Genomic DNA, 26,321 nt, shown 5'->3' with positions numbered 1-26,321 from the left:
AAAACACAAAACAAAAGACAAAATGCTTAGTCCCTGCTGTGGACTAAACGTTTGCCCTTCCCTCCATTCCTGTGTTAGATCCATCATCTGTGCATTTGGAGGTGGGGACCGGGGCAGTAATCAGGCCGGGAGGGCAGGGCTTATGCTCAGTGTCTTTATTAAGAAGCAGCTTTGCAGTCTCTTCTTCTCCCCCTGCCATGTGAGGGGACAGTGACAAGAAGGCACCCCAATGAGGGAACCTGTAAGAGGGGCCTCACCAGAACAGAACCCAACCAGATGACCACCCTGACCCTAGACTGTCAGCTCCAGACCCGAGGGAGACGAAGGTTTGTTGTTGAAGACACCTTGTCTGTGGCATTCTGTAGGCACAGACAGCATGGTCCCGAGGTCCTTCGGGGGCACCTCTGTGCACAGAAAAGGAGTATGACATTGGGATTGTACTGCTTTACTGCCTTCTGCCTTCGGAATGACTTTGTGCAGCCCTGCTCTACCCATACCCTCAGTGCCCTGGCTACCAGGCTTAAAGGTGCCATGGGGCTCATGGTGTCATCCTATCTACTTAGGAAGCTGAGATTAGAGGATTACAGTTCAGAGCTATTTCAGGGAAGACAAGTCTGAAGCATCTCTATCAAAACACTGGAAGGGGAGATGTGACTAAAGTGGCCAAAAAAGTCAAGCAAGAATACAAGTTCCTGAGTTTAATACTCAGTACTGCACATGTACACACATGCACGTGCATGGACGTTCTCTCTCTCTCTCTCTCTCTCTCTCTCTCTCTCTCTCTCTCTCTCTCTCTCTCTCTCTCTCTCTCTCTCTCTCTCTCTCTCACACACACACACACACACACATACACACACACACACACAAAAAGGGGAAAAAAAGAGTGGACGGTTCTGATCACTTGGGCCTTACGTTCCCTCCTGCTGACCAGCCTCCACTTGGTCCTCTCTGCCATTGCCTCCATGCCACTATTTAGTCTCTGGAGGGCCTCCTGGCTAAAGCCACAGGGTCTACTCTGTATGGGAACTGGGCGTCTTGGGGGCGCTAAACCACAGGAGTGTGGACCATCAGGATGAGATCACATTCCGTGCTGTACCAGGGGCTGCTGAAGTGCCAGGGCCGCTGAAGAGATGTTCTCTATTGAGAACAGCCACTTCTGCATTTCACCACACTAACATGCCTGCTTCCTTAGGGGAACGTGTATGTGTGTGCATGTGTGCCAATACTGGGGCTTGAACTCAAAGCCTCAAGCTCTTGCTTGGCTTCTCACTTTCTAGAAGAATCTTTACATCCTTCTCTTCACCATAGCCATGTCACCAAGCCTCAAACACCCTGGAATACTTCTTTTCCCCAGTCCTCTACTGTAGTAAATGCTAGAAGTTGAGTCCTCCAGCGTTGATTTTTGACCTGCTAAAGGACAAGATGAAGAAATGTGTTCCACCTTGGGACAATAGCTTTTGCACAGAAGTCTTGCTGTGTATGTGCACGTTGCATCTGTAAAGGTGGTTATTATGGGCTGCTTCCTTTTGCATTGCTTTCAAGACATAAAATTCTAATCACTTCTGTGATGGGACTTGGGAGAGATGGTGTGTGAAGAGAGACTTTTTAAAAGGATAACATGTTTATAACTTTATGTGTACTTCTCTCATTCTTCAATGTTGTATGCCCTCTCCACCTCCACTCCTCGGAATCACAGCCACTTTGCTGTCTTGGTAAGCTTTTCTTTTATTAGTGTTTAGTTTGGGAGATAGCATTAATCAAGGACCCAGTGTCAAAAACTTATATTATGAGGTTGGAGGCGTAGCTCAGTTGATAGAGCACTAGCCAGTGTGCAAGTTTCAGTATCAGGTACTGAGTTTGAGTCCATCTTGGCCCAAAAGAGAAAGAAAAAAACAAAACAAAAACTTAATTTGTGGTGTTTTAGAGCTTGTGAGTTGTGTGTAACTCAAAGGTATAAAAAGTTCCTTACATCAGTCTTTTTATGTTTACTTTTTTATTTGGTACTGGTTCTGGGGCTTGAACTCAGGGACTAGGCATTATCCCTGAGCTCTTGTGCTCAAGGCTAGTATTCTACCTCTTGAGCCAAAGCTCCACTTCTAGATTTTTTTTTCTTTTTTGCTTATGTAGTGCTGAGGAATCGAACCCAGGGCCTCATGCATGCAAGGCAAGCGCTCTACCACTGAACCACCTTCCCAGCGCCCACTTCTAGATTTTTGAGGGTAGTTAATTGGAGGTAAGAGTCTCATGGACTTTGCTGCCCCTCTGGCCTTGAACCACAGTTCTCGATCTCAGTCTCCTGAATAGCTAGGATTATAGGCATAAGCCACCAGCACCCTTATGTTTTTTGTTTTTCATTTTTATTGTACAGGGGATTCAACCTAGGACCTGGCACATGCTAGGCAATCACTCTAGCACTTGTGCCACACTCTCAGCCTTTTTGCCTTTTGGCTTATTTTTCAGATAGGGTCTCTCACTTTTACTGGGTTGGACTCCAATTGGGATCTTGCTAACTCCACCTTCCAGGTAGCTGGGATCACACATGTGTACTACTGGGCCTTACTCTGAATTTTTTTTTTTTTTGGTGGGGGGGGGGAGGTGGTCCGGTCGTGGGGCCTAAACTCTGGGCCTGGGCGCTGTCCTTCAGCTCTTCAGCTCAAGGCTAGCACTCTACCACTTGAGCCACAGTGCCACTTTCGGCTTTTTTCTTTTTGCTTATGTGGTGCTGAGGAATTGAACCCAGGGCCTCAAACATGCAATGCAAGCGCTCTACCACTGAGCCACCTTCCCAGCCCACTCTGAATCTTTTCTAAAGACTTGCTTTATTACTAACAAGTAGACAACAAATACACTTGAAGAGCTTACACTATATTTATTTATTTATTTGAACTGGAGGTTGAACTCTGGGCCTTGCAGGTGCTAGGCAGGTGCTGTGTTGTTTGAACCCCAGTCCCATTCCTCTAGTTACTCTTTGGATAGGGGCAACTTCTATCACCTGTCTACCATCTCCTCCCAACTGAGACCACAGGCATCCACCACTGCAGCAAGCTTTTTACTTTGTTTTTGATGGTACTGGGCCTGAACTCAGGGCTTGCTAATCAGGCACTCTACTAGTTTATGATCACACTTTTTTTTGTATTTTGAACAAACATGTATACAGCATGTGAGTGATCGGACCAAGTGTAGAAAGTAGAGCTGAGTCTTGATGTTGCCTGCTGTGAGCTCAGTAGATAAGAACACTGAAAAAGGAAGAAACAGCTATATAACTGTGTTAAAAAATACAGAAAAAAGACAAGGTAATCAGTTATACTTGCTGCCTCTGGACTAGGGAAAGAAGATGGAGAAATCAGTAAGAAACTGTTTTTGTTTTACTATTTAAATTATATGTATAGGTAACTTGAATAAAAGTAAAGACATTTAAGAAAACTCAATGAAAGCTGGGCACTGATGGTTCACACCTGGAATCCCAAATACTAAAGAGGCTGAGATCAGAGGACTATGGTTTGGAGCCAGTAAACAGGAAAGTCTGTGAGACTCTGATCTCACGGACTGGAAGTGGAGATGTGGCTCAAGTGGTAGAGCACCAACCTTAAATGAAAAAAGCTGAGGGACAGGGCCCAGGCCCTGAGTTCAAGCCCTAGGACTGGCAAAAAATTAAAGAAGTTGTAAAAATGACCCGAAACAGAACAAAGACATGGGTAGCTTCACAGATTTTTCACTTGTTAAGTCAGATGTAAAATTTAGAGTTCAAAATGGTACTAGATAGATAGGCAGTCAGTTCTGGAACTTGGCTTTTTTTTTTTTTTTTAAGGTCCCTAGGGCTTAAACTCTGGGCCTGGGCACTGTCCTTGAGTTTCTTTTGCTCAAGGTGAGAGCACTACCTCTTGAGCCACTCGGGGCTTTTTTGAGTAGTTTATTGGAGATAAGAGTCTTACTGCCCCGGCTGGCTTCGAACCATGATCCTCAGATCTCAGCCTCTTAATTAGCTAGGATTAATTAGGATTACAGTCATGAGCCACTAGTGCCAAGCTGGACACTCTTATAAACAGTTTATAATAATAATATATAATATAATAAAAATATCTCATAAACAGCTTGTATCTGGATTTGTGTGTGTGTGAGTATCTGTGTGTGTCTCTGTGTGTCTGTGTGTCTATGCCAGTTCTGGAGCTTGAACCTCAGATCTTGGCACTGGTTCTCTACCACTTGAGACACAGCTTCACTTCTGGTTCTTTGATGGTTAATTGGAAATAAGTCTCATGGACTTTGGTGTCCAAGCTGGCTTAGAACTGTGATCCTCAGATCTCAGCTTTGTGAGTAGCTAGGATTACAGGTGTGAGCAACCAGTGCCCAGCTGCATTTTGTTTTTATTGTAGTCTTTTTTTTTGGGGGGGGGTCCGGTCGTGGGGCCTGAACTCTGGGCTTGGGTGCTGTCCCTCAGCTCTTCAGCTCAAGGCTAGCGCTCTACCACTTGAACCACAGCGCCACTTCCGGCTTTTTTCTTTTTGCTTATGTGGGGCTGAGGAATCGAACCCAGGGCCTCATGCATGCAAGGCAAACGCTCTAACACTGAGCCACCTTCCCAGCCCCTTTTGTAGTCTTAAAGCATCTGATTTAGTGCATGATTTTTTTTACATGGATATGGTATATTACAGTACTGTAATATAGCATACAATGTTATTCTTCAGTGCAGTGTGTGCCTTACTGTAAAAAAATTTTTGCAGCTGGGATGCCAGTGGCTCATGTCTGTAATCTTAGCTACTCAGGAAGCTGAGATCTGAGGATAATGGTTCAAAGCCAGCCTGGGCAGAAAAGTCTGAGATTCTTGTCTCCAATTAACTACCAGGAAACTGGAAGTAGCGCTGTGGCTCAAGTGGTAGAGTACTCACCTTGAGCTGAAGAGCTCAGGGATAGCACCCAGGCCCAGAGTTCAAGCCCCATGCCCGACCAAAAAAAAAAAAAAAACTGGGGAATTTCATTTAAATTATTAGAAATATCTCTTTATTATTTTTGTTTTTAAGGAGTTATAGCTGTTATACCTGAACTTGCACTTTTAAGTGATTATTTGATTTCAGCTATTAATTTATGTGATTTAATAAGCATTAGTATTATGCATATACTCAGAAACCCATCACTATGTACAAGACATGAAAAGTATTCATTAACTTGTAGATGAGTTTCCTCATCTAGAGACCTTGCTGATTTTCTGTCCCCTCCTCGCAGTTTTCCTGAGATGTTTTGAGTCTTTGATTAACAGCGGATCTGTTAGTATCTGCTGACTCGTTCTGCTAATTGTTTCATGTTGTTTTAGCAGCCAGTGTCAGGTTCATATGAATGTTGATGATGGCCATGTCTTCTGGGTCAGTCAATGGCTTTATTACCATGAGATGACCTTTTTTGTCTTGGTCACAGTCTTGCTATGAAAACCTCCCTTGTCTTGGTGTTACTGAAGCCATTCCAACCTGTCCTGTGTCCAATGTTTGTGTATGTTTTTCTAAAATCCTTTTTCTTTCTATCCTATGTATTGCATTTTTGCATGTCTTTTTCTTAAACACTCAAACAGCAACATATTTCAAGGGAAAGCTTGTCTACTGCATTGAATATGATCTGAAACTGCTGCCTCCTTTAGGCCCCCTCCCTGTGGGTCTTCCCTCTCCAAAGCTTTGGAAGCCTTTATCAAAAAGAGGTATGGCAGGCTGGGAAGTTGGCTCAGTGGTAAAGTGCTTGCCTTGCATGCAGAGGCCCTGGGTTCGATTCCTCAGTACCACATAAGCAGAAAAAAGCCGGAAGTGGCGCTGTGGCTCAAGTGGTAAAGCGCTAGCCTTGAGCTGAAGAGCTGAGGGATAGCACCCAGGCCCAGAGTTCAGGCCCCATGACCGGATCCAAAAAAAAAAAGAAGAGGTATGGCTCTGATAATCCTACTCCCCCTTCTCTTGATCAAAAGGACAATGTTGTCTGTGAAATGTGGTATTAGTGTTACTCTTTTATCAAAATGATTTTAAAGATGAAGCTGATAGCAATCCAGGTTTGTGGGTTTGAAGTCTGAGCATTTGGGGAAAACATCTTTCACAATGAGACATAGTTCAGTACTGCTGATAAGACTTAGTTCAGTACCACTGAGCCATTTCACAATGTGACTTGGTTCAGTACCACTGAGCCATTCCATGTTGAGACTTAGTTGAGTACTTGCTGAGCCATTTCACAGTGATACTTAGTTTAGCACTGCTGAGCATTCCAGGTTGCAGTATTGAACTCAACCTTTTTTCACCCTCCCCAGCATGATAAATTAATAAGCTAGTTGAACTCTGGGTCTATCTTGAGTCATCCATTAAAGCTCAGATTAGATCAGAACAAATAGAAGAATCTGCAAAAGAAGGCTTTGGCCCATTTGTCTTCACCTACCAGCAAACTGATGGACTGTTTGTAATTGTCGCGAGTGACAGAGGGACAGATGGTGGATGGTCGTCCTTATCAGAAGATGGCCTCTCATGTGGTGTCTTTTTTGTAGTATTTCATTAGCTTCCTTTCTCTTGCCTGTCACTTCACATAATACATAGATTGTAATTGAGAAAACCATAAGTGTATTCTACATCTGTAGAAGTAGACCCTAAGAGAGTTTAATCTTTTTTTAAATTAAAATAGCCTATCTAGTTTAAGGAGTTGTCATTGCCACTTATATTTTCATTTTTCAAAATGGTGCTGTTAAAAAGGGCATTCTTTTGAGAAAAGAAATTGTATTTCAGACTTTCTCAGGTGTACTTTTTGGGACAGTAGTAGGATCTGAACACAAAGCTTTGTATTTACTAGTCAGTTGGCTTATCAATTAGGCCATACTCTCTAGCCCTTTTTGTCCTGGCTCATTTTGAGATAGTGGTGTCTCACCTTTGTCTGGGGCTGCCAGACCTTCATCCTCCTATTTATTCTTCCCTCTCTGCCATGAATGACAGGCATGTACCACCATACCCAGCCATTGGTTAACATCGGTATTTTATCAACTTTTTGCCCAGGCTAGTTGAAAGACAAATGTTTTTCCAAAGACGGAATTTTTTTTTCATCACTCCCTTGTCTATTTAGATTAGTAACTTGACATCCACCCTGGTCTTGGGTGGGTGGGGGGACTTTTGGTTCCAGAGAAATGAGCCTTAGCAGGGTGCTGGTGGCTCATGCCTCTCATCCTAGCTACTGAGGAGGCTGCTGAGATCTGAGGATCACTGTTCAAAGCCAGGCTGGGCAGGAAAGTTTGTGAGACTCTTTTTTTTTTTTTTAATATTATTTTATTTTATTTGAGAACATACTGTACAGAGGGGCTACAATTACATGGGCAGGATAATGCATACATTTCTTACCAAGCATTGCAGCCTCCTCCTTTGTTTACCCTTCACCTCCCTTCCCAGCCTCCCTCCTCCCCCCTGTGAGACTCTTATCTGCAGCTATCCACCAGAAAACTGGAAGTGGCACTGTGGCTCAAGTGGTAGAGCACTCACCTTGAGCTGAAGAGCTCAGGGACAGCACCTAGGCCCCGTAGTTCAAACCCCACACCAAGGAAAAAAAAGAAAAGGAAATGAGCCTTTAAAGCATGATGAATTTCTATCAAAAGACACGGCTGGTTTCAGAGAAAAAAAATCTGTATTATTGCAGTGAATTTTTGGTCCTTCTTTTCAAAGCAGACACTTAAGTCCTTTTGATCTATAAAGAATAACATCCTTGAAAATTCTTAGTTCTATGTGTGAATATGTTGAAGCAGTTGGAAATAGATTTTTTTGTATCATCTTATAAAATGTTTGTTTTGAGGCAACATTTGAAACCATTCTAAAAATAGGAGTTTAATAAAGTCCTATGTCATTTGTATTTTCATTCTTATCCTTTTTTTTTTTTTAGTGTTTCCTGAAGATTATGAACCTATTTCTAGCTCAATATTTTCATGTCTCTCTTTAAACGTAAGGAAATACAGGAGCATTTAGGAAGAGTCTGGTAGAATATCAAGGTCAGAACCTTAGTATGAATTATTTCATTTAATGTAATAAATCATATTAGAAAGGCCAGAGCATTGGTCTAGTATGCTATAAAAGGTAATTAAGAGAATAAGAAGGGTGTAAACTTTGATGAGATCATATCTGTATAGGTATTCATTTCCTTATATATGTATATTATTAGTAATTCATATTATAACAGTTTTTTTTTAAACTAAGAAATCACAGTTAGGACTTAAAAACTAGTTTGGAATTAGTTGTCATTAGTTAACTTTTGAGCTTGTTACATTGGTACTTAAAATATTAGAAAAGGAGGACTTTTGAATTTATTGTCTAATCTGTGTTTTGCTAGGTAGGGTGCAGAAGCCCAGAGAAATCCCTCAGGCTGAGTTTGTAGACTTGTCTTATGGATTTCTTCAGTCATAGTTCAGGGCAATTTCTTTTTTTTTTAAATAGTATAACAAAATGTATTTTTGTAAAACTAATTATGGATCACTAATGCATTTAAACATATAATTTAAAACATTCTGACAAAGAACCTACAGGTCACATTTACTTAATAACAAAATGTCCAGCTGTTGAAGAAAATAGTCTTAAGAAGTACAATCTAATTTCTAAAACAAAGACATACTTATGCAGTTGGCAGATTTTTGTGCTAAAAGCACAAAGAATAGTTACCATTGGGTAACTAAAGATTTAATTTATATGAAACAGGAGCTTCTGAGCATCAGAATTTAAACAAACCTCTTCAAATATTAGTAGTATGCTTTTGATATCAGCATTTTCTCCCTTTGATAGTTTAACATCCTTCTATTCATCAATTTGGTAATATCTGATAATTTGGGGGAGGGGAGGAGCAAGGTAATACTGGGTTTTGAACTCAGGGCATGCTTGCTTGCTAGGTCGTGCTAGGCTAGAATGCTACCACTTGAGCCACATTTCTGAGATGCAGTCTGGTTTCCTGCCGCAGTCTACTTTAGGCTTCACACTTGCTGGAATCACAAGTGGTCCGGAGTCCAATTTCCCTCCATAGATATGGAATTTCACAGGCTTTTTTTGCCTGAATTGACCTGGAATAATGGCTCTCCTAATCTCATTCAGGGTAATTTCTACTCCTTCATATGCCGATCTATACCTGGGTAAAATAGCCTTTCCATTAGTGCTACTCAGAATTCCTAGTATGAAAGTCCTTCCTTTCTCCATTTCTCCCTTTTTCTCTCTTGTTTTCTTTTTCTATTTCACTCTTCCTTTCTTCCTTCTCTTTCTTTTTTCATTTCTTCCCTCCTTCCCTTCCCTCCGTTCCCCCACTCCTCCCTCCCCTTTCTTTCTTTCTTTCTTTCTTTCTTTCTTTCTTTCTTTCTTTCTTTCTTTCTTTCTTTCTTTCTTTCTTTCTCCCCCTCTCTTACTTTCCCCTCCCCTCCTTCCCCCTCCCCCTCTCCTCCTTTCCTTCCTTCTTTCTTTCATTTGTTCTTGGCCAGTACTGGGGCTTGAACTCATGGCCTGAGAGCTCTCCCTTTTAGCCTCAAGGCTGGTACTCTACTGCTTGAGCTACAGCTCTACCTCTGGCTGGCTTTTGCTGGTTCATTGGAGATGAGAGACTTTTGGACTTATTTTCCCCAGGCTGGTTTCCAACCTTGATCCTCAGATCTCAGCCTCCTCAGTAATTAGGATGGTAGATATGAGCCCTGTTCTAAAAGGCTTCTTTTCACATTGCTACAAAGGAGAAATTCACAGCTGCCTCAAACAGGAGAAATGTGCAGGGGAGAAGAGATGGTACTCCATGCCTTTAGAGGACTTGACCCTAGATAGGACATGGTGTATGGTGTTCATGTGACATTAGCAGGAGAAGGGCAAAGTAATTTGATAAGTTTGGCCCTGACCATGTGTGCAAGTTTTCTTGTGTATAGTGCTGCTGTCCTCATGAAAATAAGGATAGACTTTGGCTGAGGGTTGGGGACGTGAGGAGGGGAGGGAATGGACTGCCTAGTGAGCCTGTGCATGGCCTGGGAGTTGGAGTGGCTGTCTGAGGTGCTGTGAGCCTCACAGACTTCGAGCAGAGCAGTTGCATGCTGGGTAAGTACAGCTCTGCTAATCGGCCCAGAGAGAAGCTTCGAATAGATGGAGAGCTAGATTTAGGGTTGAGACTTCACCCTGTGGGTGTGAAAGGAGGAGAAGGGCAGAGTAGTCAAGTGTATGAAATGGAGTGATTAGAGTAACTGGCCGCAAAAGCTCCAAGACGGATGGAGACAGAAGTGGGTCAGACCTCCAGTGCTCCAGCCAAATCAGACAGATTTGCCACTTTCTCATCTCTGAGATGTGTTTTCTGGAACTATCTTATCTTATTTCTTTCTAGCCCTCTTACCCTTGTCTTAAACACACACACACACACACACACGCACGCACGCACGCACGCACGCACGCACACACACACACACACACACACACACACACAGTAGATGGGTGTCCAGATTCTACCCATCCTTCAAGAGTTAGCTGACAGAAGCTGGGGGCCAGTGGATCATGCCTGTAATCCTCTAGATACCCAGGAGGCTAAGTTCTGAGGATTGTGGTTCAAAGCTAGCCTGGATAGGAAAGTTCATGAGATTTTTATCTCCAATAAACTATGAAACAGCTGGAAATGGCACTGTGTCTCAAAGTGATAAAGAACTAGCCTTGAGCACAGAATCTCAGGGACAGCATCCAGGCCTCGAATTCGAACCCCAGGACCAACACCAGAAAAAAAAAAAGAAAAAGAAAAAAGATCAGATTTCTACCTTCTTGAGGTCCTCCCTCCTCACCACCCAAGAGAACAATTTTCTCCTCCCTTTAAACTCTCATAGCACTTGGCTAATTGCTTGGTATTGTGGTATCATGTGTGTATTTAAACATTCCTCTTCCACTCATGTTATGGTCAGGGATAATGTCCATCTTAGTCTCAAAATTTAGCCCAGTTGACATTTCGCAAAGGCTTGACAAATCAAGGAAAATGTCAAGTGAGACCATTCCTTGGACTGTTTTCAAAGCCCTTTGGGGAACCAGTGTTTGAATAGAGATGACTTGTAGCTTCCTGCATTTAATCTGGTATATTTGTTAGTTGGTAGCAGTCTTGTATTGTGGGAAAATATCATTATTTAATTGGTCTGTCTTGCAGGAGCATCTTTCCTTGAAGAAGTATGTTGTTGACATTGTGGTTGAAAGTACAGCTCCACCAGAGTCTTTGAAAGATGGGGAAGAGCGGCAGAAAAACAGAAAAAAAGCCAAAAAGATAAAAGCCCGGATGAATTCCAGGTACCTTAAACATTTGTAAGAATGAAATCAAATGGAATCTTCTCATGGTAGATCCTTTAATGTTAATCTAAGGAAGACAAAAATAGTTTAAGGTTGTTTGCTTCCAGAAAGCCTTGGAAATAACACTGATGAGCCTAATTTATAGCCACTTTCTTTGATTGAGACAGAAAACCGTATCGATCTAAAGCCCTTGTGTTCACCTGTTAAGAGCTCTTCTTATAATTGGATGCCAGAGCTGTGCCAAACTTGTGCCTTCACCGGCATACAATAGTGTATTTGAGTATGTGTAAACCAAGCCTATTTTTCTTTCCACCTATTGATTTTTAAATGAAGTATCAAAGAAAATCAATAGCAATCAACAAATAGAAGTCTGTTGGCTGTCGTGTCAAACCCCTTGGCTGGGTTTAATCAATTTGGTCACCTGTCACAACAAGGAAAAGTTCAAGAAATATCTTGAAATGGAAAGTGAGTTGTCAGACCTGTAGTTTATCATCAGCCTCCAGAGTGACACGTGCAGATCAGGCTGCCGTGTAGTACATTACTTCACAAGCTCTGAGCAGCATCTGCTGACCAAGGGGCTCACTCGAGGATGCAAATACAGTTCTTCCTTAGTAGGTAGTCCTTGGTTTTATGTGGGGGAGCATTCTAAACCTATCCTTACACTTTCATTCCCGAATATCTCAAATATGGAGGAGCTTTGGACTTGAACCATGGTGACTGATACAGTTGTGTCTCTGTGGTTTCTGTGTCCCGGTTGTGATCTGCCAAGGTGTCTATTGTATCCTGTGGAATCTGTGATCCTTTATGCAAGGAATTTTTAAAGAGTCGTATTGATTTTAGTTTTAGTCTAGTTTGGTGGGGGTTTTCTTGCCAGTAGGGGGCTTAAACTCAGAACCGTAGGCCTATTCAACTTGCTTGTACATGTCTGAGGCTGGACTACTTGAACCAGGCCTCCAGTCTGGCTTTTTATTGGCTAATTGGAGGTTGTTCTCATGGATTTTGAACCTCCATCCTCCAGGTCTCAGCCTCTTGAGTAGCTGGAATTACAGGTTGGAGTCACCAGCACCCAGTTTGATTTTAGTCTCTGAAGTCACTCCAGCTTTCTGATGATAGTTTCACAGATTACTCTGGAATATTATTGGCCGTCACTCGAGTCTGTTAAGAACTTGCTGACCTCTAGACACTCAAATGCCTTTGAAGCTTTTCTTTGGGTTTCTTCTTTACCTTCTTATTCCCTTGCTGAGCTCATCCAATCCCGTGGCGTCACATTCCTTCTCCTTTCTGATGACTGCCCATCCATACCTTCAGTTTCACTCGGATTCAGTTTGTCCAAAATAAACTTACTCTCTCCTATCCTCACCCCAAACCTGACCTCATCCCAGTCTTCTGCATTTCAGTTAAATGAGTATTTGAATTGCCAAGACAAAACCCTAAGTCATCCTGATGTTTCCCTTTCTCCTTTACCTCACATTTAATCTTCATTGTCAGTAATGTTTGGTTTGTTTAAGATGTCCTCAGAACCTATCTTTTTAAAAAGTTTTAATACCTTCCCCTAACCCCGGACTGTCCTTTTATCATCTCTCGCGTGAGTGCTGTGGCAGTCCTCTGACGAGCTCCTGTTTTCTGCCAGAGGGAGCCTGTGAACGTACATGTCCGAGCATGCCACTTCTCAGTACCCTCGGAACGTGTACGGTACAGTCCTCTTCCAAGCGGGCCCTCCTCCCATCTGTCCACACACGTGCCTGTCTCACCTCCTTCTGGTTTCGTTCACTGTAAATGTGAGCAAAGGGCCTGAGTTCTTCATATAGGTAGTGTTTGTATATTACAGAAAATCTTTAAAACACACATAGAAAAATGCCTATAGTTCTGTTTATAATTTTTCCTGAGTTTTATGCATATATACTTATGCTTATTAACTTTTTCAAAACATATAGTTTATTAAGTGACATGTAAATAAATATCTTAAATATATGATTTTATGCTCTAGAGCCCTGATGATAATTGGTTCAGTGGAGGCAAAGAGGCACACAGTCATTACTGCACGCCTCCAGTCATTGCAAGTCCCTCCTACGGTGGCTGAATCATCTAACAGTACATTTAAAAATTGACAACTAGCTGGGTGCTGGTGGCTTATGCCTGAAATCCTAGCTACTTAGATTGAGATCAGAGGATCGCAGTTCTAAGTCAGCCTGGGCAGGAAAGTCCATGAATTTCATTTTTTTGGGGGGGGGGGTCCAGTTGTGGGGCCTGAACTCTGGGCCTGGGCACTATCCCTCAGCTCTTCAGCTCAAGGCTAGCGCTCTACCACATGAGCCACAGTGCCACTTCGGCTTTTTTTTCTGCGTATGTGGTGCTGAAGAATCAAACCCAGGGCCTCATGCATGCAAGGCAAGCGCTCTACCACTGAGCCACCTTCCCAGCCCATCCATCTTATTTCCAGTTAACCACAACAAAGCCAGAAGTAGAGCTGTGGCTCAAGTGGTAGAGCACCAGTCTTGAGTGAAAAAACTAAGGGAAAGTGCCACTTGGAGAGCCAGGCACTGAAGACTAAAACCTTCCAAATCTCTTGTATGTGAAAAATTAGAAGGATTTAGCAAAAAATGGAGAAGACTGAACTTTACATGTCAGGTCACTTGTTAGTTCAGAGACAATATAATAATCAAAACAATGGCCACAACAAACCAGAACAAATAAAAGGACAAAAAGCAACACTAGTGTGGTAGAAAGTCTGTTTTGCCACAATATTAGACTCAAATGCTTAATTTTCAATGAAAAAAAAAAAGCTTCAGAAGGCATAAATGAACAAGTAAGTGTGGAACATGGAGAAGAAAATATTGAATCAATGAAAACTGTCCTTGAAATGACCCAGTAGTAGATCTAGTAGACAAATAATTTAAAACAACTATCTTAGAGCTGCTCAAAGAACTGAAGGGTGAGGTGGAAGAGACCAAAAAAGTCTGAATAAAATGAAAATCGAAATAAAGACATTGAAAACCTAAGAAGAAACAACCAAATGCTGTAGCTGAAAAGAACAAGAGCAGAAATAAACTCATTGGAGAAATGCAAAAGTAGATTTGAATAGGCAGAAAAATCAATAAACTCTCAAATAGGACCATAGAAATTATGAGATCTGAGGAGCAAAATAAAAAGTTCAATGAAAAATGAGTAAGACCAGGAAGACCCTTTAAGCACCTTCAAAAGGACAATTTATGCATTGTGATAGTAGCAAAAAAAGAAAAAAGAAGTGGAGTATGTTGGTGACATCTGTAATCTTACCTATTCAGGAGGCCAGGCCAGCAATAAGCTAGCAAGAACTTAACTTGAAAAGTAAGCAGAGCATAGAAGTTCACACCTATAACCCTAGGTACTTAGGAGGCATCATGGTCTAAGGTAGGAGGATCATGGCCTCAGCCATCCCAGGGAAAACATTCAAGACCTTATCTGAAAAAATAAACAAAAAAGCAAAAAGGTTGAGGGTGTGACTGACGTGGCAGATGAAAGTACAAGGCCCTGAGATCAAATAGTACCTTTGTAAAACCCCAGTTCAAAAATCAGTAAAGGGGCTGGGAAGGTGGCTCAATGGTAGAGTGCTTGCTTTGCATGCATGAGGCCCTGGGTTCGATTCCCCAGCACCACATAAGCAAAAAGAAAAAAGCCAGAAGTGGCGCTGTGGCTCAAGTGGTAGAGCGCTAGCCTTGAGCTAAAAGAGCTGAGGGACAGCGCCCAGGCCCAGTGTTCAGGCCCCACGACTGGACCCAAAAAAAAAAAAAAAACAGTAAAGAAACTTCAGAATTAAACTGCACTATACATCAGATAAACTGATTGACAGCCAAATACACGTTCTGTGAAATGAAACTTTTAAGATAGAGCACATATGTGCTATGGAACATATCTTAACAAATTCTAAAAATTGAATTATTTTACTAGATCATATTGGAATAAAATCACACATTGATAGAGGACCTATAGAAACTACACAAATACAGAGTGAATAGTAGCATACTTTTGAATGAATTCATAAAGAAATTTGGGAGAAAATATTTTTGAAATTCTAATCAAATAAAAATGAAAACATAGCTTATCAGAACCTCTGACTCCAACAAAGGCAATTCTAAAAAGAAAGTTTATAGCTTTACATAGTACATTAAAAAATTGGAAGGATCTTACTCTAATGGCTTACTTTAAGGACTTAGAAAAACAAGAAGACTCCCAAACTCAAAATTACTAGATGGAAAGAAATAATAAAAATCAGGAGGAAATGAACAAAATGGAGAGCAAAAGAACAATACAAAGAAAGTGTGCTGGGTCAGGGCTGGGAAGGTGGCTCAGTGGTAGAGTGCTTGCCTTGCATGCACGAGTCCCTGGGTTCGATTCCTCAGCACCACATAAGCAAAAACTAAAAAAAAAAAGCCGGAAGTGGCGCTGTGGCTCAAGTGGTAGAGCCCAGAGTTCAGGCCCCAGGACCGGACCCAAAAAAAAAGAGTGTGTGCTAGGTGCCGGTGGCTCACACCTGTAATCCTAGCTACTCAGGAGGCTGAGATCTAAGGATTGAGGTTTGAAATCAACCCAAAAAGGAAAGTATGCAATACTTTTATCTCCTATTAAGCACCAGAAAAGCTGAAAGCGGAGCTGTGGCTCAACCAGCAGAGTGCTAACCTTGACCGAAAAAGGTCAGGGACAGCACCCAGGCCCTGCAAACAAATCCCAGGGATAGCCTATCACCCAAGAAAAAAAAAAGTGAAAGAGTTGATTCCTTGAAAGATAAACAAGGCTAACAAGTTCTAGTTAACTAACCATAAGAGAAAGAAGACCCAAATTAATTAAAATTAGAAGGGAAAAGGGTGAATATTTAAGTGATTAAAGTCCAGAGGATCATTAGGGGAGACTTAGAAAACTTATCTTTTAGAGTTCAAGCCACAGGACCAGCAAAAGAAAAAAAAAAACTTAAATGATCTTTAATAAGCAGTGCAGTTGAAGCAGCAATAATCTCCCAACATAAATAATCCCAGAGACAGAGTCACTGTTGATTGTACATACTTTTTTTTTGTTTGTTTAGTCGTGGGGCTTGAACTCTGGGCTTGGGCGCTGTCCCTCAGCTTTGAGCTCTTCAGCTCAAGGCAAGTGCTCTACTGCTTGAGCCACAGCGCCACTTCTGGTTTCCTAGTGGATTATTGGAGATAAGAGTCTCCCAGATTTTCCTTGCCCAGGCTGGCTTTGAACTGTGATCCTCAGATCTCAGCCTCCTGAGTAGCTAGGATTACAGGCGTGAGCCACCGGCGCTCAGCTTGTACATACTTTTTTTTTTTTGTACATACTTTTAAAGAAGAACTAGCACCAATTCTCTGCAAACTGTTTCATAAAATAGAGAATGAACCCTTCCAAGCTCATTTTATGAAATCTATCCTGGTAACAGATTTGGGTAAGGCTGCAACAACAACAACAGAAGAAAACTATAGGCCAATTCCCTTGAACGTTGAAGTAGACGTCCTTAGTAGAATACATGCAACCCATTGAAAAGATAGTTTCATTCCAGGGATGCAAGGATGATTCAATATACTCAGATCAATAAATGTACTACAACACATAAATAGAATCAAGTACCAAAATAGATGCAGAACAAGCCCTCATAATCAAAGCGTGAAGGATGTAGGAGAAGAAGGATCATACTTTAACCTAACAAATGCTACATATGTCAAACCTATACCCAACATATACTGAAAGGGGGAAAACCAAAATGTTTTCTCTAACATCAGGAACTAGACAAGGGTATCCACACTCTACATTTATTCACTACAGTCCTTGAATTCACAGAAACATCTATACAGAAAAATGAAGAAGTGAAAGGGATACAAACAAGAGAGGAAGAAGTCCAGTTATCCCTATGATTTCATGCCATGGTCCTATATATGAAAGATCTAGAATCCTTCCTCTTAAAACTAGTAGTTCTGATGCAGTTCAGCAAAATAGCAAGACACAAAAGCATACAAAAAGGAATAGCTTACTGGGTGCCTGTGACTCAAGCCTGTAATCCTAGCTACTCAGGAGGCTGAGATCTGAGGATCATGGTTCAGAGCCAGCCCAGGCAGGAAACTCTATGAAACATCTCCAATAAACGATCAGAAAACTGGAAGTGGTGCTGTAGCTCAAGTGGTAGAGCGCTAGCCTTGAGCTGAAGAGCTGAGGGACAGCGCTCAGGCCCAGAGTTCAAGCCCCATGACTGACTAAAAAGGAGTAGCTTTCCCATGGACCAATAACAAAAAAAATAATGTCATCTGCAATAATCTTAAAATAATAAACTACCTAGGAGTATACCAAACAAAAGAAGTAAAAGCCTTCTACAGTGAAAACTGATATGGTAAAGTAAGAAAATTGACAAAGACACTAATATTGGAAAGACTTCTCATTTCCATGGATCAGCAGAATTAATACTATGAAAATGGTTATATTACTAAAAGTGACCTGCAGTTCAGTACAATTTCCATCAAAATTCCAGTATCATTCTTTACCAGATTTGGTGGGGGGAAGGTCCTAAAGTTCATATGAAACATAAAAGATCCAAAATAGGCAAAGCATACATGAGCCAAAACACCAGTCCTGGAGCTGTAACAGTACCTGATTACAATACCTGATTACAGCATTAAAGGAACAAGCCTGGTGCTGGTGGCTCATGCTTGTTATCCTAGCTACCCAGTAGGCTGAGATCTGAGGATCACCGGTTAAAAGCCAGCCCAAGCAGGAAAGTCTGGGAGACTCTTATCTCCAATAAACCACCAGAAAACCAGAAGAGATGCTGTGGCTCAAAGTGGTAGAGCGCTAGCCTTGAGTGAAAAAGCTCAGAGACAGCTCCCAGGCCCTGAGTTCGAGCTCTGTGACTGCCAAAATAAAAAGGAACAGATAGCATGACATGCATTCCAGTGGAATCGTTGACATGGAAATAAGCCTGTGCAGCTACAATTACCTAATTTTCAATGAAGATTTCAGAAATACATTGGATGTAAGACAGCTTCCTTAACAAATGGCTCTAAGAAACCTGAATGTCCACATGCAGAATTCTGAAGCCAGTCTTTATTGCTCACCCTGTGAAAAAATCAATTGAAAATGGATCAAAGACCTTAATGTTAGAAGTAAAATTTTTATAACAACTCCAGTAAAAGATAGAAAAACAGTTCTAAGTATAGGCATAAGCAATCACTTTCTAAGTTAGGACTCCAGTAACAGGAAATAATAGCAAGAATGACAAAGGGGATTGCAGCAAATTAAAAAGCTTTCATGCAGCCAGAAGCCAATGGCTCATGTCTATAATCCTAGCTACTTAGGTAGAAGGCTGAGATCTGAGGATCTAGGTTCAAAGCCAGCCTGGGCAGGAAAGTCTGTGAGACTCTATCTCCAGTTAACCACCAGAAAAGTGGAAATGGCACTGTGACTCAAAGTGGTAGAGCCCTAGCCCTGAGCCCTAGCCTTGGGACAGTGCCCTGGCTCTGAGTTCAAGCCCACAACCATCCAAAAACTTTTACACAGCAAAGTAAAGTAAAACCAAGTGAAGAGACAGCCTACAGAACAGGTTAAAATGTTTGCTGGCTATTCATCCGATGGAAGACTAATATCCGGAATATATAAGAACTTAGGAAATTGAACTCGAAATGTAATCATTCAATGAATTAATGGGCAAATGAATTAAACAGGCTATTCTCAGTAGAAGTACAATATGACAATATGGCCAGTGAATACATGAAAAAGTTCACCATCTTTAGCATTAGGGAGATTTCACCTCACTCCAGTCAAAATGGCTCTCATCAAGAAAACAGTTGACAGTGAGGTGGTAAGCAATGAGAACCAGTATACATAGATAGCATGAATATAAATTACCGTGTAGAAAAAACCAAAATGCTATTACCATTTAATCCAGCTGAAACACTACACCAAGGACTCACAGCATACATACAGTCCAGGTAGCTATATACCCATATTTACTGCACTTTTCACAATAGCCTAGGTACCCATCACCACCAGAAGGATTTTTAAAATCCATCTATATGTATACAATGTGTGAAATTACATCCTTTACAGGAAAATGGATGGAACTGGAGATGATCATGTTAAGTGAAATAAGCCAGACTCAGAAGGACAGATACCATGTTTTGTTCTATATATAGAATCTAGATTTGTTTTTAACATGAAAGTAGAAGGAAGACTGTTTGCAAAGGTGAATTAGAAGGCATTTGGGAGCAGGGAGTGGTGACAGCAGTGGGTAAGAGGGAGTGACGTTGACCAAAGTTATCATGAAGGTATAAACTTAATGCTTGTATTTATTAGCACTGCTGTAATTTGTATCTTTCACATTTTTATGTTGCTGTGTAGATTGGTATACCTTGTGCCTTCTTATTGTGCATGTCGTTGAAGTTGTCTTAGGGCCCTTTGGATGAGAGCTTTGCATTTAAACTAGCATTTTCATTTTTTCCCCCTTTAAATGAGAACCAGATGAATTCAGTATTTACTGTGGGTTGCTGGAGTGAGACCTGTCCAGTGTAAGACTTGTTGCTGGCTGTCCATGATTGGTTTAGCAAGGTGGAGCCTAATTAGACAAAAGAGCAAAAAAAAAAAAAAGTCATGTTCATAGTCTTTAAAATTATTTCTTGCTGGGTACCATTGGCTTATGCCTGTAATCCTAGCTACTCGGAAGGATGAGATCTGAGGATTATGGTTTGAAGCCCACTTAGTCAGAAAATTCCCCTTGAGACTTTTGTGCTCTACAACTTAGACTATAGTGCCACTTCCAGTTTTCTGGTGGTTAATTAGAGATAGCAGTTTCACAAACTTTCCTGCCTGGGCTGGCTTTGAACCATGATCCTTAGATCTCAGTTTCCTTAGTAGCTAGGATTACAGGCGTGTACCACCAGCGACCGGCTCCCTTGAGACTCTTATCTCCAATTAGCCACCAGAAAACTGCAAGTGGAGCTGTGACTCAAAGTGGTAGAGTGCCAGTTTGATTAAAAGAGCTCAGAGACAGTTCCCAGGCCCTGAGTTCAAGCACCACAACCACCAAATAAAATGAAATAAAAAGAATATTTCTCAAGGTTTAAAAAAAAAAATATATATATATATATATATATAGAGAGAGAGAGAGAGAGAGAGAGAGTGTGTGTGTGTGTGTGTGTGTGTGTGTGTGTGTGTGTTTTATACTTGAGGGCTCTTTGAAGAAATTTTACAGATTTTCAGATTTAATTATGAAATATCACTTTTCTAAAATCTATTCTAGATCAAGTCTATAAAGTTGGAAGAATTTTTCGGAGAATATTCTATGAAGAGTTGTATTTTATAATCTTTCACAGTAATGTGTAGTAACTTTGGAGAAGAAATATGAGGAATTAAAGTGTTAAGATAAATGTGCTTATTTTGCTACATTAACAGCCTGATTTTATACCGGGAGAGAAAAAAATACAGCTCCTTTTTTGTTGTTGTTCTTTTTTGTTATGTTTTTTTTGCCAGTCCTGGGGCTTGAACCCAGGCCTGTATGTTGTCCCTGAGCCTTTCTATGCTCAAGGCTCGTGCTCTACCATTTGAGCCACAGCACCACTCCCAGCTTTTTTGAGTAGTTTATTGGAGCTAAAAGTCTTACATATTTTTCTGCCTGGGCTGGCTTTGAGCCATGATCCTCAGATCTCGGTCACCTGAGTAGGTTAGGATGACAGGTGTGAGCCATCAGCACCCAGCTGATTTGGGTTTTTTTTAAATGACGTGTTGTTTTTTTTTTTAAAGTTAGCTACAAAATAACTGTGATCAAACTTTTTTTCTCTTTAGGGCCAAGGAATATGAGAGTTTAATGGAAACAAGAAATTGTGGGTCTGATTCACCTTACAAGGCAAAGTAAGTATCTTCCTCCACCGTCCCTGGCTACTGTGTCAGGGGTTTTCTAGCTGGGTCTGTGGGGGCCCAATGCAGAGTCCAAGGAGCAGGAGATCCCTGCAAGACCAAATGGACAGTCAGAGCCTAAGCAGGAAAGAGAGGGGAATAGGCCAATAAGAAAATACAGTAATAATCATAGGCAGATGACTCTTTGCTGCTGGAAGGAGGGTTAAAAATATAGCCAGGGAGAGGAGAAAAATTTTGTGATAGTGAATTGGAAGTAAGGTGTTAATTTGTATTTATCTCCAGATACAGACGTGCTTGTGTGTATAGTATGATGAGTACATTCCCTGAGAGTCTAGAATTAAGACAACAATTGGGCACATCGTGTTGCCCCTCTAAGTATGCCAGTACTGGAGTTAAACTCAGGGCCTGAGCACTCTTCCTTAGTATTTTCACTTTTCCATTTGTGACACAGCTCTGCTTCTAACTTCTTAGTGGTTAGTTGAGAGATAAGAGTCTCCTGGACTTTCCTACCCTGGTTTGGCTTTGAACCACTATCCTCAGCTCTCAGCCTCCTAAGTAGCTAGGATTACAGGCATGAGCAGGTTGGGTAGTTCTTAAAGACAGAAGTCCTGTCCCATGTCTTCTTTTCCATGAGAACTGCTTTTGGAGGCAATGAATGTACACTGATTTTTCCATCTTATACAGGGTACAACAAAAGGTTTGATTTCCTACATTAAAATGGGAAATAAAGGTGTAAAAGGGAGTAAGTAGCTTGAAATTATACCCAGTACCTTTCTCAATAGAGGAAATGAAAGAGAAGAATTAACATGATTTTGTCTTCCTTCTGTCACACTCAAGAGCAGTGAATTTCTGGAGTAGACTTGTTGTCTTTCATACTTTTTCAAGGCTTCTGAATGTCCCTAGTAGAGCCCCACCTCAGAGCAATAAAAGAAAGGGCCCCGGAGAGCGATACTTAACAGTGGGTTGGAATTTATTCAAGTTCTGAGAATGAAATACCTGATCTTCTACCATTTTTCACAAAGCCATTTACTGGACAGATACTCCTCATGTTCTAGCAACAAGTTAGGAAGCTTCCATTTTCCTTTTCATGCTAGAAAAATGATCTGCCCCAAGTAACCCAAGTGACAATTTCTCTGCTAAAATCTACGTTCTCTGAGTAGTTCCTGGTTGTTGTTTTTATTCACTGTTGGGCAGAAGGACAGCTTTCAGCTTTGACTTGGACAGCATTCTATCATTATTTGTAGTATGCATCAAAACTTGATGTTTTAATTTTTATTGAGCGGGGCCATATCCTTTGTGGTACTTGTGGGGACGCAGGGAGTGAGGCAGGTTTAGCTCACGTTACCAAAGCATCCCCTTGATTTAGCATTCTTCCTTGAAGGGAGGCTCATATGAACCCCAGAGTTGATCTGCCTCAGGGTGAAATATAAGCCTCTTTTATTCTGTGAATTAAAACAGGCCTTGTGCTTCCCTCAGTCCTCCTAGTTTTCAGAAGAATGAGAGCATTCTGGGTAAGAATAATGCTAGCTCCTGTTGCTATAGCTGTATATTTAGTTACACAGTGCCCAGCCTATTCAGCCGGAAGCTGCAATAGCTGCTGACCTATCACACAATGAGCTTTGCTGCCAGTGTTCTTCCACGTTTAAGGCCAGTAACTATAATCTGGATGGGACTCGAGCCCATATTTGGTTTAAAGTGAAAAAGAATATGTTGCTATCATTTTATCTTTTATATTCCCCTTTTGTTAGATAAAGACCTCCTGTTAATGCATAGTAATGATCATTGGCCATTTATTAGATGTCTGCTTTAATGCTTATAATCGAGATTATCTCTGATCTTTAAAAAGCTCTGAAAGTGTGCATATCTCCAACTTGGGCTAGGAATGTGGCTTAGTGGTAGAGTGCTTGCCTAGCATGGATGAAGCCCTGGGTTTGATTCCTCAGACACACACACACACACACACACACACACACACACACACACACACACACACACACACACACACACACACACACACACACACACACACACACACACACACACACACACACACACACACACACACACACACACACACACACACACACACACACACACACACACACACACACCACACACACACCACACACACCACACACACACACTCCTCTTAAAAAAAAAACAACTGAGCTTTAAGAGATGAAATAACTTCTCCGGGCACACACACACACACACACACACACACACACACACCACGCCACACACACACACCACACACACACACTCCTCTTAAAAAAAAAACAACTGAGCTTTAAGAGATGAAATAACTTCTCCGACACACACACACACACACACACACACACACACCACACACACACACACCACACACACACCACATACACACCACACACACACCCACTCCTCTTAAAAAAAAACAACTGAGCTTTAGAGAGATGAAATAACTTCTCCGGGGTTTATACTCATGGTACATGCTGTGACTTCATGTAAGAATTTTAAGTTTAAGCTTGAGTTCACTGTTGTTGTTTTGTGTATGTATAAGTGTGATTCCTGGGGCTTGAACTCGGAGCCTGGGTGCTGTCCTTGAGCTCTTTTGCTCAATGCTAGAGCTCTACCACTTGAGTCACAGTTTCACTTCCAGTTTTTTGGATTAGTTAGAGATAAGAGTCTCAGGAACTTTTCTGTCTGGGCTGGCTTGTTGTGTTTTTGTTTTTATTTTGTTTTGTTTTTAACAGCTTTTTGCTATATTTTGGGAAATGTTTAGAGTTTACATACATTAATTTTTAGATGAAATTTATCCTTGGAAATTTGTTGGTGAATTAAACTTCCTTATTTTAGTTGAGTAACATGGCATGAAGACCAGACACGAGACTGGAAGAGCAGAGGCTGAGGTCTGTTTGCTTTGGGCAAGTGTTTGACCTTGGGAAAGTCATCTAACTTCCTAAGTGTTAGTTTCTTCATTTTTCACAGAGGGATAGTACTGTCCATGTTACTAAGAAGATTAGACAGATCAGGTGCATGGAAGTATTTTGTAACTGTGGTTACAGATATTAAGATCAAAGAAAAGTATTTCATCTAGGCCATTTATTTATTGAACATCTATTTAGTACATGTAAGGATAAAAAAGGTGAACAGAAGCTAGACAAGGACTCCCTCTCATGTAAGCTTCTAGCATACTTTGTACTATGCCATAGAATAGCTTCTAGTCACATTACTGAGTTATTTAAATGAAATACAATTTAAAATTTAGTTCTTTGGCCACATTGTTCCTATTTCAAGTGATAGTAGCCACATTTTGGGTGGCAGCTCCCATATTGAATTGTGAAGAGAAGGAATGTCTCTATCCTTCTGGAAAATGCCACATGAGAAAAATGTCCATGGGATAATGGAGTTAGCTAAGTGTTTATTTCACTTGGGATAAGCCAGCTTGGTGAAAGGAATTTTTGTGCTAAGAGCTGATAGATAAGTAAGAAGTTCCCAGGTAACCAGCACTTCTGAAAGAGGGATTGACGAACACTTGGTGAGAATGTGAAGCTGGAAAAGTGGAATTGAGGTCTGGAGAGACCCCATGCACTGCAGAGCCTGGTCCAGCTCAGGAGGGAAGAAGGGCCCTTCCTGAGTTGTAATAGGAAAAACAAAGGAGCCTGGGTGAAATGAAGATCACTTGCAGATTTTGTGGCAGAAACTGAGGTTTTTCTTGTTCCACTCGTTTCCGTTTACTCCGAAATGTATGATTTTATAAAAACAAGAGAGAGAGAGAGAGGAAAGGGAAATAGAGAAGCACTCTGTGGAGACTGGAACATTGAACAGACTAAAGAGATTTAGTCACATTCATCTTTTTTTTATGGTACAACTTTTTCTCAGGCTCAGCAATGGAAAAGGCTAGTGGGTGATTTCATCAAGTTGTATAACTAAATTAAAACATTCAAGACACAGAATGGTATCTGGTCCGTAATAAGAGCTAAATAAACGTTGTTAACCATGGCTGGGTTTTGTACAGTAGAAGCAAGGATTACAGTGGTAGACAGGAAATGTAGGCTCTCTTGCAAGGAGATGATTGTCATTGAGTCCTATGGGATCTGCCAGTTTCAAAATTGAATCAAGACAACAGGGGAAAAGCCGACTTGGTAACTATCCGGGGGATCGATTAGTAACTCCGTCAACAAATGCTCAAGCATAGAAGTAAAAGAGAGGAGAGGACCACATAGAGAAGTGTGAAAAACCCAAGGGTCCTGGACACCAAGGAATCTTATGATCCAGGCAATTGCTGGTATTGGTCAGTGAAAACCAAGTAAGTACTCTGTTGTATAAGATGGTGAACTGCCTGCCTATAAACTGGTCCCAGGATGGTTCAACATTGTGTGTGTTTACAAATGCTTCTAATGTCCAAGACTACTTTAAAGAATCAAATCAGAATAGAAGTACCTGCTTGGGTTCTTGGGCTCCTTTTCTCTGTCACCAGCCTTTTACCTTCTCCCCAGCTTTCAGTCCCCTCTAACTTCTAGATTACACAAAAACTGGTGCTCTCAGCCAATCCTGTGAATGAGGGAGATACTGTCTACTAATTCTTCTTTAGGTCAGAGGAATAAATCGGTGGTCTTGAATGTAAAAGTAATAAATCCTCTAAGTTGACCCTGGCTTTTCTCCCTCCGGGTGCTTTGTGAAGTAGTTTCAAGTAGAATACTGAAAGTAACTTCCCCTTCAAAGGCTTAAGAAAATGAAGTCTGTGTCTCAAAATGAAATATGTGGTGTCTAATATCATTCCTTTTGTGTTGAAGGCTTCAGCGATTAGCCAAAGATCTTCTAAAGCAACTACAAGTTCAAGATAGTGGCACATGGGCAAATAATAAGGTTTCAGCTTTGGATCGGACCCTGGGCGAGATTGCCAGAATATTAGAGAAGGAGGTAAGTACGCAATATCTTTAGAACCTTGATCTTGTGGTCCTTTCTCACTAGGACAGGATCTAAGGCCAACTTTTGATACTTGCCTCTCTCTCTCGTGTTTTCAAAAGCAGTTAACAAGTGATGGTTGATTTTTACTTTTATTCTTGTTTGTCTTTGTATTCAGAATTGTTTTTCAGTTACTTAATTGAAATTTTCTTCATAGTTTCTCAGTTTGTTTTCCCTCTACACACAAATGAAATGATTTGATAAGGAGTCACAATTATAAAGATAAACACACACATACTTTATGGTAGA

At 41.1% G+C, this 26,321-nt stretch overlaps 1 protein-coding gene across 2 annotated transcripts in view; it reads left to right on the top strand.

Moving 5' to 3' along the window:
- Positions 1-26,321, top strand: part of Scaper (S-phase cyclin A associated protein in the ER) — a 213,885-nt gene that overhangs the window by 64,683 nt on the left and 122,881 nt on the right. For both annotated transcript variants that reach the window (XM_070042817.1, XM_070042816.1), the window contains exons 21-23: positions 11,119-11,255; positions 21,054-21,119; positions 25,901-26,027. In XM_070042817.1, coding sequence (XP_069898918.1) covers positions 11,119-11,255; positions 21,054-21,119; positions 25,901-26,027 — 330 coding nt within the window. The remainder of the gene's footprint in view (positions 1-11,118; positions 11,256-21,053; positions 21,120-25,900; positions 26,028-26,321) is intronic.

The sequence above is a fragment of the Dipodomys merriami genome, unplaced genomic scaffold, assembly GCF_024711535.1.
Source record: "Dipodomys merriami isolate MVZ:Mamm:240054 unplaced genomic scaffold, mDipMer1.0.p SCAF_33, whole genome shotgun sequence".
In the NCBI taxonomy this organism is placed as follows: Eukaryota; Metazoa; Chordata; class Mammalia; order Rodentia; family Heteromyidae; genus Dipodomys; species Dipodomys merriami.
Note: the sequence above shows the minus strand (reverse complement) of the source record. Positions and strands in the feature narration are given on the sequence as shown.